General features: G+C 37.2%; 1 protein-coding gene across 1 annotated transcript in view; it reads right to left on the reverse strand.

The window, feature by feature from the left end:
• PRKAR2B (protein kinase cAMP-dependent type II regulatory subunit beta) overlaps positions 1-17,877 on the reverse strand; it is a 103,362-nt gene that overhangs the window by 69,404 nt on the left and 16,081 nt on the right. The window contains exon 2 of the mRNA XM_003921320.4: positions 6,931-6,966. Coding sequence (XP_003921369.3) covers positions 6,931-6,966 — 36 coding nt within the window. The remainder of the gene's footprint in view (positions 1-6,930; positions 6,967-17,877) is intronic.

The raw sequence follows: 17,877 nt of genomic DNA on the forward strand, positions 1-17,877 counted from the left end.
CACCACACCCGCCTCAAGCCATTTCTGACCCACCTCTGCATCCAGCCAGGCACCTAGGAGCCCCTGCCTGTCCAGAAGCCACATTTGGACAACAGGCTGATACTATGAAACCAAACTGGAGAGAACGTGTTTTTCATGGGTTATCTACTATTTTATTACAACAATCGTCTTGTGAGTTAGGTATTATCTCCCTTTTATACCCAGAGAAAACGAGCCTTAGAAAGATTACTAAGGACACAGCCACACACTCTGTTAATAGTAGATACATGAGTAGCAGAGCCAGTACTCTTAACCTGGTCTGATTCCAGAGCCTGTACAGCCTCTCCTGGTAAGGCAGACATGAACATTTTGAAGCAATGGTAAATTAAATGATGAAATAACTCCTGGCCTTAAGTCCCTACTGTCCATAGCCAATGGGCATCTGCTCACTCCACACTATAGGTGCTTAATGGCAGAGGCAAATTGCATAGCAACATACGGTGAAAATGAACTTTTTACAGTAATCTGAATAGAACTGCCTACAATACTCTCTTTCCTTATAGTCCTGGTAAAACCTATACTATAAACCTTAAAGACAGCACAAATACTCCTTCTGTGAGCCAGGCCCTGGAAGAACTGTATGTTTTCTCCTTTTCACTTTGTGGATATTATGGTATTTGCTACACTATGAGTCATCGTCAGCCTCCCTGCTACACTGTGCACTTCATAAGGACTGTATCTTATTCTTCATGGCATCCCCAGCACTGTACCTGACACACAATAAGGAGTCGGTAAATGTTTGCTGAACAAACTAGTACATTAATTAAAGTAGTATTCTCCCAATATGCATTTGCCAACTATTGGTGATCACCAGGCTCATTCAAAATGAAGCCAATTTCAAAACACAAAATATGAATGTAACTATATCAGCAAATATAGAAATGACCTCTGGGAAAAATAATTTGGTGGTTAAAAGCTATAATCATCAAATAACCTTAAAGTAGAAACAATGAACACCAAGGCTACAAAATATTTCCCAAACAAAACAAAAGGAAGCATATGTTCCATGAATCAAGGAAGCATTATGTTCCTCGTATCAGCTTCAAGACAAGATCTGAACTTCTGTTATTTCACTAGTTTCTTGGGAACTAATTATTTCTGTTCAGGGTGATTTCACTGAGATTTGTAATATGACATTTTACACAGTAGGTATGTGAGATTCAGATTTTCAGACTTAATTTCACCTGTAAATTATTCTACATGATAGTTTAGAGAAAATTATAAAATTTTAGCTCTGTTAAAAATATACGATAAAATTCAATGTCCAAATTATGGTGAAAAGTTGAGGAGTGGTTAATTATATAAGAAAAGAAAATTGTTCTGTTAATAAGAAATAATTACTTATTAGAACAAGTAATGCTCAGTGGTAGTCCTTGAAAGCAATATTAAATGTCAATGCCAAGATTTCATGGACGTCAGTGGGGCATACTGACCAAACAGCACCTGTGCTCACGCCACCTATGAATGCATAACAGGCGATCTAGGAAACTGTCTTAGTTAGGAATAACCTTCAAAACTCTCTAAAAAAGCAAATTTCAAAAACTTCATGAAGTCAGTTTATAAAAGGCGAGGAAAACTGAGTCATGACAATTAAATGCAATACAAAATCGCTGAATTAGCTTGAATTTAAAAGAGAAAGAGAAAACATGATAGGACAAGCAAGGAAATGTGACTCTCGACCCTATATGAGATAACAGTATTGTATCAAGGTTAAATTCCTTCAGTGTTATATTACCTAGAAGAATGGTCTTTTTCTTAGGAGATACAGGCTGAAGCGCTTAGGATTCCTAAAAGTTTCAATAAAAAATAAAAGAGTGTGTGTCTGTGTCAAGATGGAGGGGAGAGAGCATATGCAAAATGTGGCAAAATAACAACTGGGGCCTAGATAAAGGCACTCACTGACATCTCCTTTAAACTTTTCTAGGAGGGTAACTTTTTCAAAATAATAGCTTAGGATTTAAAAAAATATTCAGAGTTTCAACCTCATGGTGTAAGGCACAGTCTCAAGATTAACTGGACATTTCTAGCTCCTCCCCAATTCAGAAACAAAACCACAGAGGAAAACCCTTACAATTTTTTTTTAAACCTATAATGTGTAAACAATAAAAAAGATGCCCATATTAAAGGATTAATTTCAAACTATGTTGTGACTCTCTAAGGCTTTATTCTGACAGGTTAAGGCAAAATGCTGAGGGGTTTATTGCTTTGTTTTAAACCACGTTCATGAGAAGAGAGATGAGAACTAACGTTTTTTAAATCCTAGGCTTCATCCTCCCAAAGTGCCAAAATTATAGGTGTGAGCCACAGTGTTCAGCCACCACCACTAATTTTTAATATTCACAACAGCAAATTACATATTATTTCCATTTTCCACCAAAAAGAATAATCTTCCAAAAAAACTAAAGGCTCATATTATAAAATGGATTATGTGGCCAGGTGCAGTGGCTCTTGCCTGTAATCCCAGCACTTTGGGAGGCCGAGGCGGATAGATCACCTGAGGTCAGGAGTTCCAAGACCAGCCTGGCCAACATGACGAAACCCTGTCTCTACTAAAAATATAAAAATTAGCTGGGCATGGTGTAGTCCCAGATACTCAAGAGGCTGAGGCAGGAGAACTGCGTGAACTCAGGAGGCAGAGGTTGCAGTGAGCCAAAATGGGGCCACTGCATTCCAGCCTGGGCAACAGAGCGAGACTCCGTCTCAAAAACAAATAAAATAAAATGGGTTCTGGATAATGATTTCTCTGTTATTTTTATTTTATTTTCAGAGACAGGGTCTCACTCTGTTGCCCAGGTTGGACTGATCTCAGCTCACTGTAACCTCCACCTCCCAGGTTCAAGCAAATATCTTGCCTTAGCCTCCCAAGTAAGTGGGACTACAGGCAGGCGCCACCACGCCCAACTAATTTAATTTTTGTATTTTTTGATAAAGATTCTGGTTTCACCAAGCTGACCAGGATGGTCTTGAACTCCTGACCTCTCCTGATCCACCCACCTCGACCTCCCAAAGTGCTGGGATTACAGGTGTGAGGCACCAAACCAGGCCTCTCTGTATTAAGGATGTACTGATAAGAAGGGACTGATTATTAAGAGTTGAATAGCATTTTAGGAGCCCAAAAGCAGTATTTCTTTTTCTTTTGTTTAAAAATGGGACTATGAGGTACTGTTTAAAAATAAGGTTATGGGGCCGGGCGCGGTGGCTCAAGCCTGTAATCCCAGCACTTTGGGAGGCCGAGGCGGGTGGATCACGAGGTCGAGAGATCGAGACCATCCTGGTCAACATGGTGAAACCCCGTCTCTACTAAAAATACAAAAAATTAGCTGGGCATGGTGGTGCGTGCCTGTAATCCCAGCTACTCAGGAGGCTGAGGCAGGAGAATTGCCTGAACCCAGGAGGTGGAGGTTGCGGTGAGCCGAGATCGCGCCATTGCACTCCAGCCTGGGTAACAAGAGCGGAACTCCGTCTCAAAAAAAAAATAAAAAATAAATAAATAAATAAATAAATAAGGTTATGGGGTGCTGTCAGGATAGTATCAGAGATATATCTGGGTTTCAGAAGATATATGACAGTTTTCTGGAACTTATCCAATCTAATCAATACGGGTGGGTCCTATTCTTCTGCTGCCTATTTACGCTTCTCTCCATTAGTCATGCTCTACACTACAACACTACATCCCTTCCACTCCTGTACCAAGTAGTAAGCTGGCTTACACAACCCTGAAGCCTCTACAAACTCTTAAGATTCTAGGAATTCTGTTTGAAAATCCTGAGTGAAACTGATTCCTTTTGCTTACAAAAATAAAAACTGACAGGTTTGTGGGCCAGCACTGAACACATGAAGAAGACAAGAGACTATGGCATAAACAATGTTACTAAAAAGATTAAAACTAATCCTAAATAATGTATTTGTTAAGTATAAACATTCCTCTCATCTTCATAACAAAATAAAAAGGTATATAAAGAGGAAATATTTCATTTATTCAGGTTTGAAATATTTATGTTTGATAGTTGCAGTATGAATATCAAAAGCCAAAAACTCAAAGATTTAGGGAAGTCAGTTAATGAGCTATTAATTATGACTCATAGTAATTTTTTATTTTCAATCGACAATGACTGAACACCTAGCACTACACATTCTGTATTTATTTTTGTAATATATACATCTAGAATTACTATTGTAACTTTAAAAATAGATGAATAAGAAACAAACTCATATGTTGTACAGACTTCTAATTGATTTTACCTGACTTACTTTCTTCCCCTAAATTACATTTTTTACATTAAAATTTTACAAGTAATGAAAATAAAAAGTATTTCTGAAATAAAAATCAGAAAAAGTATCATAAGAAATATTTTTAATTATCAAATATAATTGACTGCATTTTGAGAAAAATCACCATTTCTTTTTTATTTTTAGGAAATGTTACTTTTTTAAAAAGTTCATGTATATCTCTACTACTAAACCTCATGTTAGCCACTAAATTAAATTAGCAAAAAAACTGTGGCATTTCCACCTTGGGATGTCTTTAGACTCTTTCTATATTCTTTGCCAAAAAAGCATTAAACAAACTTTTTTAAGTAATAAGAAAGTCTGGGCCAGGTGCACTGGCTCACATCTGTAATGCCAGAAATTTGGGAGGCTGAGGCAGGTGGATTGCCTGAGGTCAGGAGTTTGAGACCAGCCTGACCAACATGGAGAAACCCTGTTTCCACTAAAAGCACAAAATTAGCTGAGTGTGGTGGTACATGTGTGTAGTAGCAGTAATCCCAGCTACCTGGGAGGCTGAGGCAGGAGAATCCCTTGAATCCAGGAAGGTGAGGTTGTGGTGAGCCAAGATTATGCCATTGTATTCTAGCCTGGGCAACAATAGCAAAACTCCATCTCAAAAAAACAAACAAACGAAGAAATAAGAAAGTCCCAAATAAAACACAGACGAGTAGATGATTAAATAGATCCCCTTCCATTTTTTCTTATACTGCTGTTTTTTTAATCTAAAGTATTGAATAATTTTATTTTCCTTGCCTGAAAGACTAACGCTAAGCATTAGTCTTAGCACAGTGCTTGATCTATCAGTGATACTCCATAAGTTAGTTCTCTTTTCTTTTGAATTCATGTCAAGACTCATTCTCCTAATGTTTTTCAGCATATTATATTATTGGGATAACAATTTTACTCCTTGTAAAGCTTACTGCTATATATAACCTGACTACTGAACTTACTTTCTTTGATGATCAAAGAAATACTGCTTATTTATACCAAATTGTTTCCTGTTGTTTTCACTGACATTTCTTATTAACTGTCATTCTGGGAATAAATACAACATTTGATTTTAATGTGTATTTCTGTGTGGCATTACATTATCTCTACATTTCTGGCCAGGTCTTGCTAAAATGTACTGGATACACATGGGGGTGGGGTATAAAATAATGGCATTTCAAAACTCACCTATATCCTGGAGCCCCTGATCTAGCAATTAATGATACATGTGTTGTACAACAAATACTAATGGAATGTGCCCACAAATAAATGTCGCATGTTATACAGCTTGAGGTAGAAAGGGCGATTATTTATTCTATGACTCTTAACTGTGTTTCTATTGAAAGAATTTCACCTCATGAAAACAAGGCATCACAATACTGATGCTCTCTTCTTCTTCCTTTCCTGTTCCCACCACTGCTCATAAAGGACACCTATGCTAGAATATGATCACAGTTGATAGTTCTTCTTTGGGATAAAATTTGATGCCCTACTGGCATAAACACAACCTCTCATTCAACAAAAGGCATTACAATCTACACTTTGTTTTTACCATTTAAAGTTTTTACCATTTACCTTGAGATTACAAAAAGCTTGGAATGATAAAATACATTTTATTCCAACATAGCACATTATCCTTATAGATCTGGTCACTACATAACAAGAGTAAATTATACCAGTAACTGCTGACAAATCAAAAATAAAATTTATAGCACAAGTGGAAATACAGCAATTTTGTGAAATAAATGACTCATTTATATAAACTTCAAAGATGATTTGTTTCAAAGGTTTATCTTGCGTTTCTTAACAAAAAATTTCCAGGTATATTTAAAGAGTAATTTTCTCAAATCAAACATTACCTTCACTTCATTTATCCTCTTACTCAGAGAAGACGCTATTCCATAGGGTGAATTTTCTAAACAATAGGGTGAATTTTCTAAACAATAGTTTAACTCTCAATACACAAACTCATTTTACTTAAGCCATTTTGGATAGAAATGTTCTTAATTCTATCTCATACTTCCCCAGCAGTTTAAATAGTACACAGTATACTGAACCTAATGTAAGCCCTTGTTAATGGCTAAGGCCTATCATTCTGACTGCATTAGGTTACTGTGGTATATTTAAACCAGCAATAGCCTCAGAGGCACGAACAAACATAAGGCAATTTGCTCCTATTCTAAATGGCCCCATAATGACAAGTTCTTATATCTGCGTTTTAAGAGTTCTCGTGTCTCTTATTAAAACGACAACACACACTCACTTATCACTGTTTCTAAGGTATCCTTTACCCATCTGCTAAATCACTGCTTCTGGATTATGGCTGCTAAATCAGACAACCATGCAGGTAGTATTTCTATCAAGAGCAAGAATAACAGCCTGGGCTAAGAGTCTCCATTTTAAAAGGTCCACCAGTTCAGTACACAGTCTGATTTTCAGTTTAGCCACTCAGAGGGCATTTTCAGTTGCTTCCTAGACTGTGATTATATCAGATGGTTGTGTTTTCTGAGAAAAATAACTGACAAATAAATGTTTACTACACAGCAATTATTCTCTTTGTACCTTCTAGTCCAGTATCATCATTTTAAATATATCACTATTAGTAAGCAAAATCCATAATATAATCAGACTTACCTGAGGCACGCCTTGTGAATCGGTTTATAACTGGAGCTAGAAGAAAAAGCAGAATAACGTGATTAGATTAAAAGTCTAATTTTCCCAAAACCCTGAAAAGGCTCAAATTGGTAAATGATCTTATAACTTAACTAAAGAAAAAGATAAATAAATAAGAGAAAATGTCATACACAAAAGTTAAATGCTGAAATTCACTAATAATCAAATAAATATAAATTAAAATCAGTATTTTACCTATTAGCACTTTAAAAGAAAAAAAAAAATCCCCAGTTATAGACAGCTGAAGCTACTTAACTGGGAACCATATAACGGGATACAATACCTTTAGAAAACCATCTGCCAATTATATCAAGTACCATGAAAGATTTGTGTCACTTAACAGAGTAAATCTACTAGAGATTTATCCCAAAGTACTACTAGTGAAGAAAAGAGCAATATAGGAATAAATCAATTCAGCAGCATTATTTTTTTAAACGATAAAATTAGAAAACACAACTGAAATTGCTCATGTATGTTGAAATCATCTTTAAGTCTCAGATTTATAGTTCTGACGATTTTTGTACAATCCAAATGTCCATAACATGCAAATCTGTCCACTTAAGGCTGCAATCTCAGGCTGGTGTGCGCACCACTCAGCTGGCAAGCCTACCATCTGCCCACTCCTGCAACTCAACTCAGCTCTGTTTCTTCGTGGTTTTGATGACATAGTTATCTCATGAACTGAGGTTTTTAAAAACATTTCTTTCCCGAGAAAAGCAGGTACATTTCCGGTTCATCTTATATAAAGTAAGGACATCACGTACTATGCAGCATATTTTGGTGACACAACGTCATGAGTCTACTTTAATACTTAGAAGAGTAATTATGAAATTTGTTTATACTATGGAAAAAATTTGTTTATGCTTAGGTCAAGTAAAAAGAGAAGACAAAATTTTTATCAGCACTATGGCTGCACTGCATGAAAAATAGGTATGCACAGGAACAACTATGCATATTACTATATGCATAGTTTTGTATATAGTTATACGAAACTATGTCAGATGTGTAGTGCACTGATGCACTTACAATCATACTATCAAATACCAGCATCTTTGGCCTGGTGCTGTAGCTCCCAGCTGTAATCCCAGCACTTTGGGAGGCCAAGGCAGGCAGGTCACCTGAGGCCAGGAGTTCGAGACCAGCCGGGCCAACATGGGGAAACCCTGTCTCTACTAAAAATTAAAAAAAATTAAAAAACTAGCCGGACAAGGTGGTGGGCACCTGTAAACCCAGCTACTAACAGACAGCTGAAGCTACTTCACTGGGAACCATTTAAAGAAATATAATACCTTTAAAAAATAATCTGGCAATTATATCAAGTACTATAAAAGATTTGTGTTGCTTAGAAAACATAACTGAAATTGCTGAGGAGGCTGAGGCAGATGAATCACTTGAACCCAGGAAGTGGAGGCTGCAGTGAGCCAAGATTGCTCCACTAGACTCCAGCCAGGGTGACAGAGCACAACTCTGTCTCAAAAAAAAAAAAAAAAAGAAAAGAAACACAGCATCTTCATACTACTGATAAGTACATTTTACAGTAAGCCTCATAGAAATTTATTAATTTGATTTAAAGCACACAACCACCCTGCATCCGAGCTGGAGTATCTGAATTTATGACTATCTTGCATCAAAACACTGATTCCTGATATCATACAGTAAGAGGTGAATATTATCTTTCATCATGATCTTCATTATTACTAAAGATTAACTTTATAAAAAATAAAATGTATAAAATTATATCCTCCAAAGTGACTAAAAGACATACAATTTTTACTATTTATATACAATACTTTAGCCATATATTTGCACAGTCACAAATTACTTACATTAAAAACTTGCGTCAGGTAAACTGTGATACGTATATTTTACCACACATATACCCAAAAGGCCCATCAGTTTTCAAAACCCTTTTTCGCAACTATGAAATTTAGTCTAAAGAGTGCCTCCCCAGCAAGCCACAAGGACGCTGAATGGAAACAAAATGCAAAAAAATGCAACCACAGGAATGCAGAACAGAGTGCAGGCAGATACAGGCAAGACGAAGGTTAAAAACTTCTCTCAGCCTTGGGGCAAAAATACAGTAGACATTTTCTGCCCTCCCGCCCTCTCCAGCCTCTCTAGATGATGAAGCCACAGGATTGTGAGGTCCTAGTTTGAAAGGTCGGGAAGTCTTTGTTGTCCTGGGGTCCTTAGGTTTCTGTGTCTTTCTGAAGTATTTAGGGCAGAGGTTTTCCGCAAAGGTGGCATCACTCTCTAGAAGATGTTTTCTAAATTTGTGGGTGTAATTTTGATTGTCACAGTAATCAATTCAGAGGACACCCTCTCTTGGGTTTTGTCTGGCAAATGCCACAACAATCCTGCACAACAACAAACCGTCCTGCACATCCCACAACTTTGGTCCTGTATGACTTTTAACATATCCCACCAAGCATTCACATTGGAAAAAGGTCCATTTATAACCATCAGGGCCTAAATCCTAATAGCGCTTTATATAAACATGATTCATTTATGCAGTTTTTTAATTTTAATAATTTATTATTTTTTTTTTAAAGAGAGAGAGAGAGAGAGACTGTTAAATTCTGGAGTGCAGTGTTGTCATCCTAGCTCACTCACTGCAGTCGGGACACTCATTGGCCCGAGATTCTTCCACCTCAGCCTCCAGAATGCTGGGACCACAGGCACGTGCCTTCGTGCCCAGATCATTTTTTTTTTTTTTATGAGACAGGGTCTCATCATGTTGGTAAGGCTGCTCTCGAACCCCTGACCTCAGGTGATCTGCCTGCCTCAACCTCCCAAAGTGTTGGGATTACAGGCGTGAGCCACCGTGCTCGGCCATTTACGCAGTTTTAATACACATCGCATTTTCTAACATAAGGACAACATAAATCAAATTTGTGTGTGTGTGTGTGTGTGTGTTCTGTCTTGTATTTTCTTTCTTGCTTTCTTTGGAATTTTACTAACAGATGTTCATCATTTCAGAAAACCATGTGACTGCTATAATGCCCCTTATGATATCTGGATTGCTAGTACAATGCTTTTTGATCAGACTCCATGTGCAGCTTTTATATTCATAGTGACTCTATATCAAGGTAGGAGAATCTAATTGCATTGTCTTCTTGAGTACACACTGAAGCACATACCTACTGAAATACATTTTACTTGCTATAAATTATTTTACTTTATTTCTCCTTGATATTTTTGCTAGACATTCTACCAATTTCTAAATTGTGGGTAGACAGGTTATAGGACCATGATTTTCATTTCCTGACAGTAAATGGGGCATGAGACTGGACAGCTGGAAGACGGCTGTACCAAGCAAGTGGTATGCAGTAGATAAGGTAAATAGTGGGTTTTGAGAACAATCACCAAAAATCCAATCTCTCGTGCTCCAATCCCTCCATTTCCACTTGCAGGGATGAAACACAAGTGTTTCCTGTACGAACTTTCAGCAAGTTAACAGTCACCTTCACCATTTTTCTAAGTTTTTTGTCCAATGACCAAAACAGAGAAGAAGGCTGGGGGGATTCAGGGTGCAGGCCTTGCTGGAAATAAAGAAAAGTACATCTGGCCAAGCTCTGCCTGGTCTCCTCTCTCAGGAGCGTTTAAGTCAGGGAAGGGGAGCAGGAAGGTGACGATGGGCACTGCCAACATCTGACCTCTCCCATCACTGGCAGGGAGGGAGTGATGCAGTGGGCATGGACAGACCACCCAACTGGCAGAGGAGCCTTGGGCTCTAATACTGGCCACGTAGCTTTCCGATAGCATAGATGAACCATGTAACCTTTACTTAAATTCTCACCTTATCATATATGGAGAGTAAGATCTGTTCTCTTTCTTTCAGGGGGTTTTTCTGAAGAAAAAAACCTGGCGGGGCATGGTGGCTGAGGCCTATAATTCCAACACTTTGGGAGGCTGAGGTGGGTGGATCACCTGAGGTCAGAAGTTCAAGACCAGCCTGACCAACATGGCAAAACCCCGTCTCTACTAAAAATACAAAAATATTAGACAGGCGCGGTGGTGGGCGCCTATAATCCCAGCTACTCGGGAAACTGAGGCAAGAGAATCGCTTTAACCCAAGAGTTGGAGGTTGCAGTGAGCAGAGATCGCGCCACTGCACTCCAGTCTGGGCGACAGATGGAGACTCCATCTCAAAAACAAAAAAGAGGGGGATTTCTGCTTTGGCTGAAAAAAAAAAGGAAAAAAGAAAAACCAAACATTTGGATGTACCTGTCGGCTATAAATTCCTATTCAAATGTAAGAGACTGATGCTTACTTCTTGTAAATGAATATTACCACTTTTTAAATATATAAAATGAACAGCAATACAAATTCTCAAAACAATGTTAACAGATAAAAGTGTTTAAAAATGCGACAAGTCAAATTCAATTTTCTCAGACTCTTGGTTTTCACCTTCAGATTTTATTTTGTGGATATTCGGTGAATTCACATACACACACACACACACACACACACACACACACCACAGAGAAAGTAAAAACTAGAGACTAGAACAGTAAGAAAAAATAGGAAACATATTGTATGCCTAGAGAAACAATACAATTTAAGAACAGAGTAAAATCCTAGCATTTTTAAGAGAATATAACCTAAGATCTTAGTGAATTCCCAAGGAAAAAGACAGAAATATTTATGTAAGGTTTGACTTTCTCCCCAACATTACTGATGTGGAACACTGAGTCTTATGTTCCTATGAATATCTTCATGCTTGTGTAACCAGAGATCTCTTCAGTTGCCAAACTATATTCCACTAGATTTGTTTTCGTTCCTATGCTCCCAAGAGACACAGAAGTGTAACGGATTCAAGTCTTCTTTAATCTTGGAGTGTCCTTACAAGAAAAATCCTCCATACTTTGGGTAAACTGAAGGAATCTTTCTTCCTCAGCAGTGAAAACAGCCTCCCCTACCTGCTGGACTGAGTTCTGCTTATCTGCTCACCTATTCATGCCCAAAGCCTATCACAGTGCCTGGCAGATAAAGGTGCTGAGTAAATACCTGCAGAATGTATCAATACAGTCTGCAAGGAAACAGAACAAATCTCCCTGTTCCCACTAATTTTGTTGTTGTGTTGCGTGTGGATGCTGGGCACTGGAATTTTAAGAGTCCCTGCCCTTGAAGAGCTTATTAAGTCTAGTTGTACAAATACAATTGCTTCAAAGACTTACACCCTGCAAGTAGCTACCTAATTTAGAAAAATGTAGGTGAAAGAGAAATCCAGCAGAAGACCAAAAAACCTAAGATAATTTATGTAAGTAAATGTCAGGTTGATAGCAGTACACATAGTTTGCATCTCCGAGCATACTGCTGGGACAGAAACTCCAAGTTAAAGAAACAAGAGCCCTGAGCTGTGATCTGCAGTCATAAATGTGCGCACGTGTGCACGCGCGCACACACACACACACCCGAGCAAACAAAAATAAAAAACAAACTACCTTATCGACACTGGAGCCACACTAAATAAGCCTTTTGCACAAAAGTGTTCTCATACCCTAAAGTGAAATATACACAGTAATCTTGGATTAAGCTGAATAATTTTAGCATCCCTATCCTCCCATTAGTCACCTTTTCTAGCAATAAACACTTTCTGAATCTGTTAACTGTCTAAATAAAATATTCTAGAAACTGTGCATATTGAAACCATGCAAACCATGTTTGACAGAGTAAGTATTCAGTGCAGAATAAATTAATGTCTCTTATGCCTGTGCTTCAAAAATTAAAGTGAAGTAAGGCTTACCCTTGAACCAAGGAATAATTAACTTTTTTAAAAGATTGACAGCAAACAAGCAAATAAATAATAAAACTTGAAAATTCTGCTAATTAACCTAACAGATACAACTTGAAAACTTTTAAATACATACTTAATTTCTGAAATTGAAGAGGACCACTTATTTTCTGTATTTTTGTTAAAACGTGCTGAACCTTGACCACAATTACTAATACTCAGAGATATTCTACTCATCATGGTCTTGTAAGACCTTGAAATACTGTATATTTCTAAACACACAGTGCCTAGGAATTTGCTGCGATTCAGCCTGTGGAGGGGCTCAAAGGTACAAGGACAGAACAACAGTTGGAGGGCACTCTCCAAGGCTTCACGGTCTTGGTCTCAAGGAGACACAGATTATGAATCATGTACCTCAAAGCAATTCTTATATGACATAACGGGAGCTGTTTGAGAAGCCAGCATTTGGGGACCACTTTTCTTCTTTCTTTCTGATTATATAGCAAGAAGTACAGAGATCAGGTTTCCAACCCCCCCAGACACGCAGATTATGGCTGGGCAGAGTGAGTTGTATTTATAATGAAATATAAATGTTTTTTCTGCTTTTACAAAGTGCCGACTTCAAAGACTTTCTTTGTATTTATTAATCAAACTCCTCAAAATATAACTGACATTTTAGACTAACCAGGTAATAAAACAGAATTTTAAACTAGAAAAAAAACTTTTTGCTTGTGAATGGACACAACTCTCCACTTCTTAATTCATGAGGTTTTTAACCAACAATGCCCTCTTCGGAAAAGAGAAAAATGCTGTTTCAGCTAGCAGGGTCCTAAAATGACTAAGTTTTTATGTAAGTACACAGAGAGTTGAGGCAGTAACAATGTCAAGAAAAAGGTTCCCAGATACTTTTAGGATTTTAAATGTGGGCTCAGGGTAAGTAGAAAAGGGTGGGAAAAGCCACTGTCAAGATGATGTAAATTCACTCTCTGCCTCTCCATACACAAAACGGTCTCTTTTAAGTCTGCATGGTCAGATTCATGTAAAGCGCAGATTTACAGAGACTAGTGTTCTGCTTCTAAGAGTAAAGAATCCAAACGAGGCTAAGAATACCAGGAAAGCTGGAAGCTGCAAAGGATTCAAACCGCTACATGTCCATAAAGTCACAACAAAACAGCTCCAGAGAAGGGTAATTTGGGGAAGAAAAAAGGGAAAAGGCAGGAGGGGAGGCTCTGAAATTAGGTGCAATGGAGAGAACAATCAGGGATGTGATTAAGGTTGACTACTAGTAACAGTAACAGTACAGTTATAGAAAATACCCATATTCAAAGTCTTCCCGATACACCTCACAGAATAAAGATGTTCCTTCTAGAAGATAAAACCTACAAATTTTTACAGGAAAATAAAGAGAATATATTTTTAATTTGAGTTACTGAGGAAATCCTTAAACAAGGCAAAATAATCACAAACAAAAGGAATGATTAACATTAATCTACATTAAAATTTAAAATTATGTTCAAAGTTATGGTAAACAAAATGAAAAGACAAACCCAAGATTGGAAGATTTTTTTTCAATGACTACTGCCCACAAAGGGTTGGTAGCCAGAACATTAAAAGGAAGGAAGAAAGGGAGGAAAGGAAAGACAAAGAAAGAGAAGAAAGGAAGGAGGGAGAGAGAGAAAAGAAAAATTCTGCTGGGTGCAGTGACTCATGCCTGTAATCCCAGCACTTTGGGAGGCTGAGGCTGGTGGATCACCTGAGGTCAGGATTTTGAGACCAGCCGGACCAACATGGAGAAAGCCCGTCTCTACTAAAAAAAAAAAAAAAAAAAAAAAAAAAAATACAAAGTTAGCCAGGCATGGTGGTGCATTTCTGTAGTCCCAGCTACTCCAAAGGCTGAGACTGGAGAATCAATCACTTGATCCTGGGAGGTGGAGGTTGCAGTGAGCTGAGATCACGTCATTGCACTCCAGCCTAGGCAACAAGAGTAAAACTCTGTCTCAAAAAAAGAAAAGAAAAAGAAAAATTCTTCTACAAATCAGTAAGAAAAACACAATCAGGAAGATGGGGAAAATGGCAAAAAATTTTAAAAGAAAATGAACTAGAAATATGGTCAATGAACCTGAAAAGATGTTCAATGTCACTAGTAATAAGGGGAAAACAAATTCAATTCACAGCAATATTCTATCTGACATCTATCCTACTGTCAAAGCTTGTCAAAATCTCACAATATTGAATGTTAGCTTCAATGTGAAAGCCAGGAACTCACACTGCTGATCAGAGTACAAACTGGTACAACACCCTTGCAAAGCAGATACAACAATGTGAGGTGAAATCAAAGCTGTGGCACCCCGAAAATTAACATTTCCACCCTTACGTACATACCCTACAGCAGCAGTCTGCAAACTGTTCAGTCTCAAAACTTCCATATATTCTTGAAAATTATTTGTGTATATGATTATATCTTAATATTTATTGTATTATAAATTAAAACTGATAAATATTTAAAATATGAATTTGAAAGAACTTATGTTATTCATAACATATTTTGATAAAAATACTATGTTTTCCAAAACCAACAAAATTTAGTAAAATTTAGAATGACTTTGTTTTACATTTTTGCAAATCTGGTATAATAGAAGATGGTTGGATTCTCCTATCTGCTCCTGCACTCAATCTGTTGTAGTATCTCACATCACGTACCCTCTGGAAAACTCTACTGTAAGCTCCCATGCTGAGAGCATGAGAGAAACAAAGGCAAAGAAAATCTTAGAAGTATTATTATAAGTTTCATCCTATGGACTCTTGCAAGGTCTGGGAACAGGAAGTAATGGTCCCCCAGGGGTATCCAGAACACACTTTGAAGACCATCTTTAAGAACTACATTTGCCTAGCGCGCACACACACGCTACAGCACTGTAACAACAAATTGAAAACTACCAAAATATTTACCAAAGAATGAATAAAGTGGGTATTTATACAAGGGTATACCACATAGCAGCTTAAAATAAATGAACTAGAACTACGTGAATCAATGTAACATCTCAAAGGTTGTTCTCAAAAACAAGTTCATGGATAATAATTTACATAAAAGAAACTTTTATAAGTGCAAAATTTATACAAATTTCTAACCTATGGATAAATACCTATGTAGTAATAGTACAAAACCACATAGCAGAAATGTAAACACTAAATGAGTCGTGGAGGTGGTTATCTCTTGAGAGAGAAGCTGATAGAAGGGCACAGGGTAGCATAAACAAGAGCCTCCTCCTACTGCACACTGGTATATTTTAAAAGAGAGAAAAAAAAACCCTTTTTTTCTTTTTTTTTTTTTTGCGACAGAGGCTTACTCTGTCACCCAGGCCAGAATTTACTGCAACCTTGGCCTCCCAGGTTCAAGCGATTCTCCTGCCTCGGCACCTGAGAAGCTAGGATTACAGGCATGTGCCACCAAATCTGGCTGATTTTTGTATTTTTAGTAGAGATGGGGTTTTACCATGGTGGTCAAGCTGGTCTTGAACTCCTGACCTCAGATGATCCACACACCTTGGCCTGCCAAAGAGCTGGGATTACAAGCGTGAGCCCCGGCGCCCAGCCAGAAAAAATAATAAAAAACCGTAAAGGGTGCCAAAATGTTAAAATTTGTCAGAGCTAGAGGATTGCTTATATGAGCATTCCTACTTATCTGTGTCTTTCTGTATGTTGAAAATACCTCACAATAAGAAAGAGAAAAGAATTCTGCTCTACTCAGTTTTGGCAGATAAAAATCTCTCACTATGCTTCAATATTATCAGTCCAACCAAATTAAGTTCAAAATGTACTTTAATGCTAAATGTGTTCGTAAAATATTTTTCACAAAATATCTTTTACAAGTGGGTTTTTGTTAAAATCCAAACACTAAAATATCTTTTGGATTCTTTTTTTTTTTTAAAAAAGATGGGGTTTCTCCATGATGGCCAGGCTGGTCTTGAACTCCTGACCTCAGGTGATCCACCCACCTTGGCCTCCCAAAGTGCTAGGATTACAGGCATGAGCCACTGCGCCTGGCCTCTATTTAAGGAATTATAAGAAAGGTATTTCAAGGAATTATTGTGCATCAAAAGTCCTAATATTGCTTGGCTGGTAAACTGCTGTTAACAGCGAAATAAAAAAAAGCAAAGACCTACGAACAACTCCATGTAAAAACAAAGTCCCCAAAGATTGTATTTATTTCCCTCTAAAAATAAATTATTAGCAATTTGTAGTTGAATAAGTACAGAATTGTAAGTTTTCAGAATAAAAATACATACTAATGTAAGACTTGCAGAGGTATAAATTTGCCCCACCATGAGCTTACTTTTATAAATATTATGACATGAGGAAATGGCAACAAGCTGTCAATTTAATGTAACTGTTTTCAAATTAATTTGTATTTCAGGCACATATTTATGTTTTTCTACAAGCAACTGCCTCATTTAAATAAAGTAACAATTTTCAATACTTCTACCTACATGTTCCAAAGTTGTTCAAAAATTACTTGTTAAACCTTAAATTTAAGACCATAAACTTGGAGATTTTGTACACACACATCTATTTACTCTGTCAGTTAAATACTGATTCTCAGTGGAAAGGATGGTATGAAAACAATACAAAGCTTTATCCCATCTTTTCTTTTTTTTAACGTTTTTTCCCAAGTCAGACCATTTTCCTAAAATTTCAAATGAAATTAAAGGAGGACACAAGATTGAAAGGAGTGCAGGTTTTTAAAATTTTGAAACTCTTAACTAAAAGATTTAGACTTTACTTTTACATTTTTCATTAATAACTGTTTAAAATACTATTACTATACTGACTTGAGAGCAATCTCCAGTTTATATTTCCAATCAAATTTCATTTTTTTAAAACATTGTCAGGCTCACTGAATTCTAAAACTTGCATGCTTGTTTTGTATTTTGTTTTCTTCATAAACACACATAATGCTTAGTGTATGCCAAGTACTGTTTTTTTTTTGTTTTTTTTTTGTTTTTTGAGACGGAGTTTCGCTCTTCTTACCCAGGCTGGAGTGCAATGGCACGATCTCGGCTCACCGCAACCTCCGACTCCTGGGCTCAGGCAATTCTCCTGCCTCAGCCTCCTGAGTAGCTGGGATTACAGGCACACACCACCACGCCCAGCTAGTTTTTTTGTATTTTTAG

Source organism: Saimiri boliviensis, chromosome 10 (genome assembly GCF_048565385.1).
Source record: "Saimiri boliviensis isolate mSaiBol1 chromosome 10, mSaiBol1.pri, whole genome shotgun sequence".
NCBI classification, from domain to species: Eukaryota; Metazoa; Chordata; class Mammalia; order Primates; family Cebidae; genus Saimiri; species Saimiri boliviensis.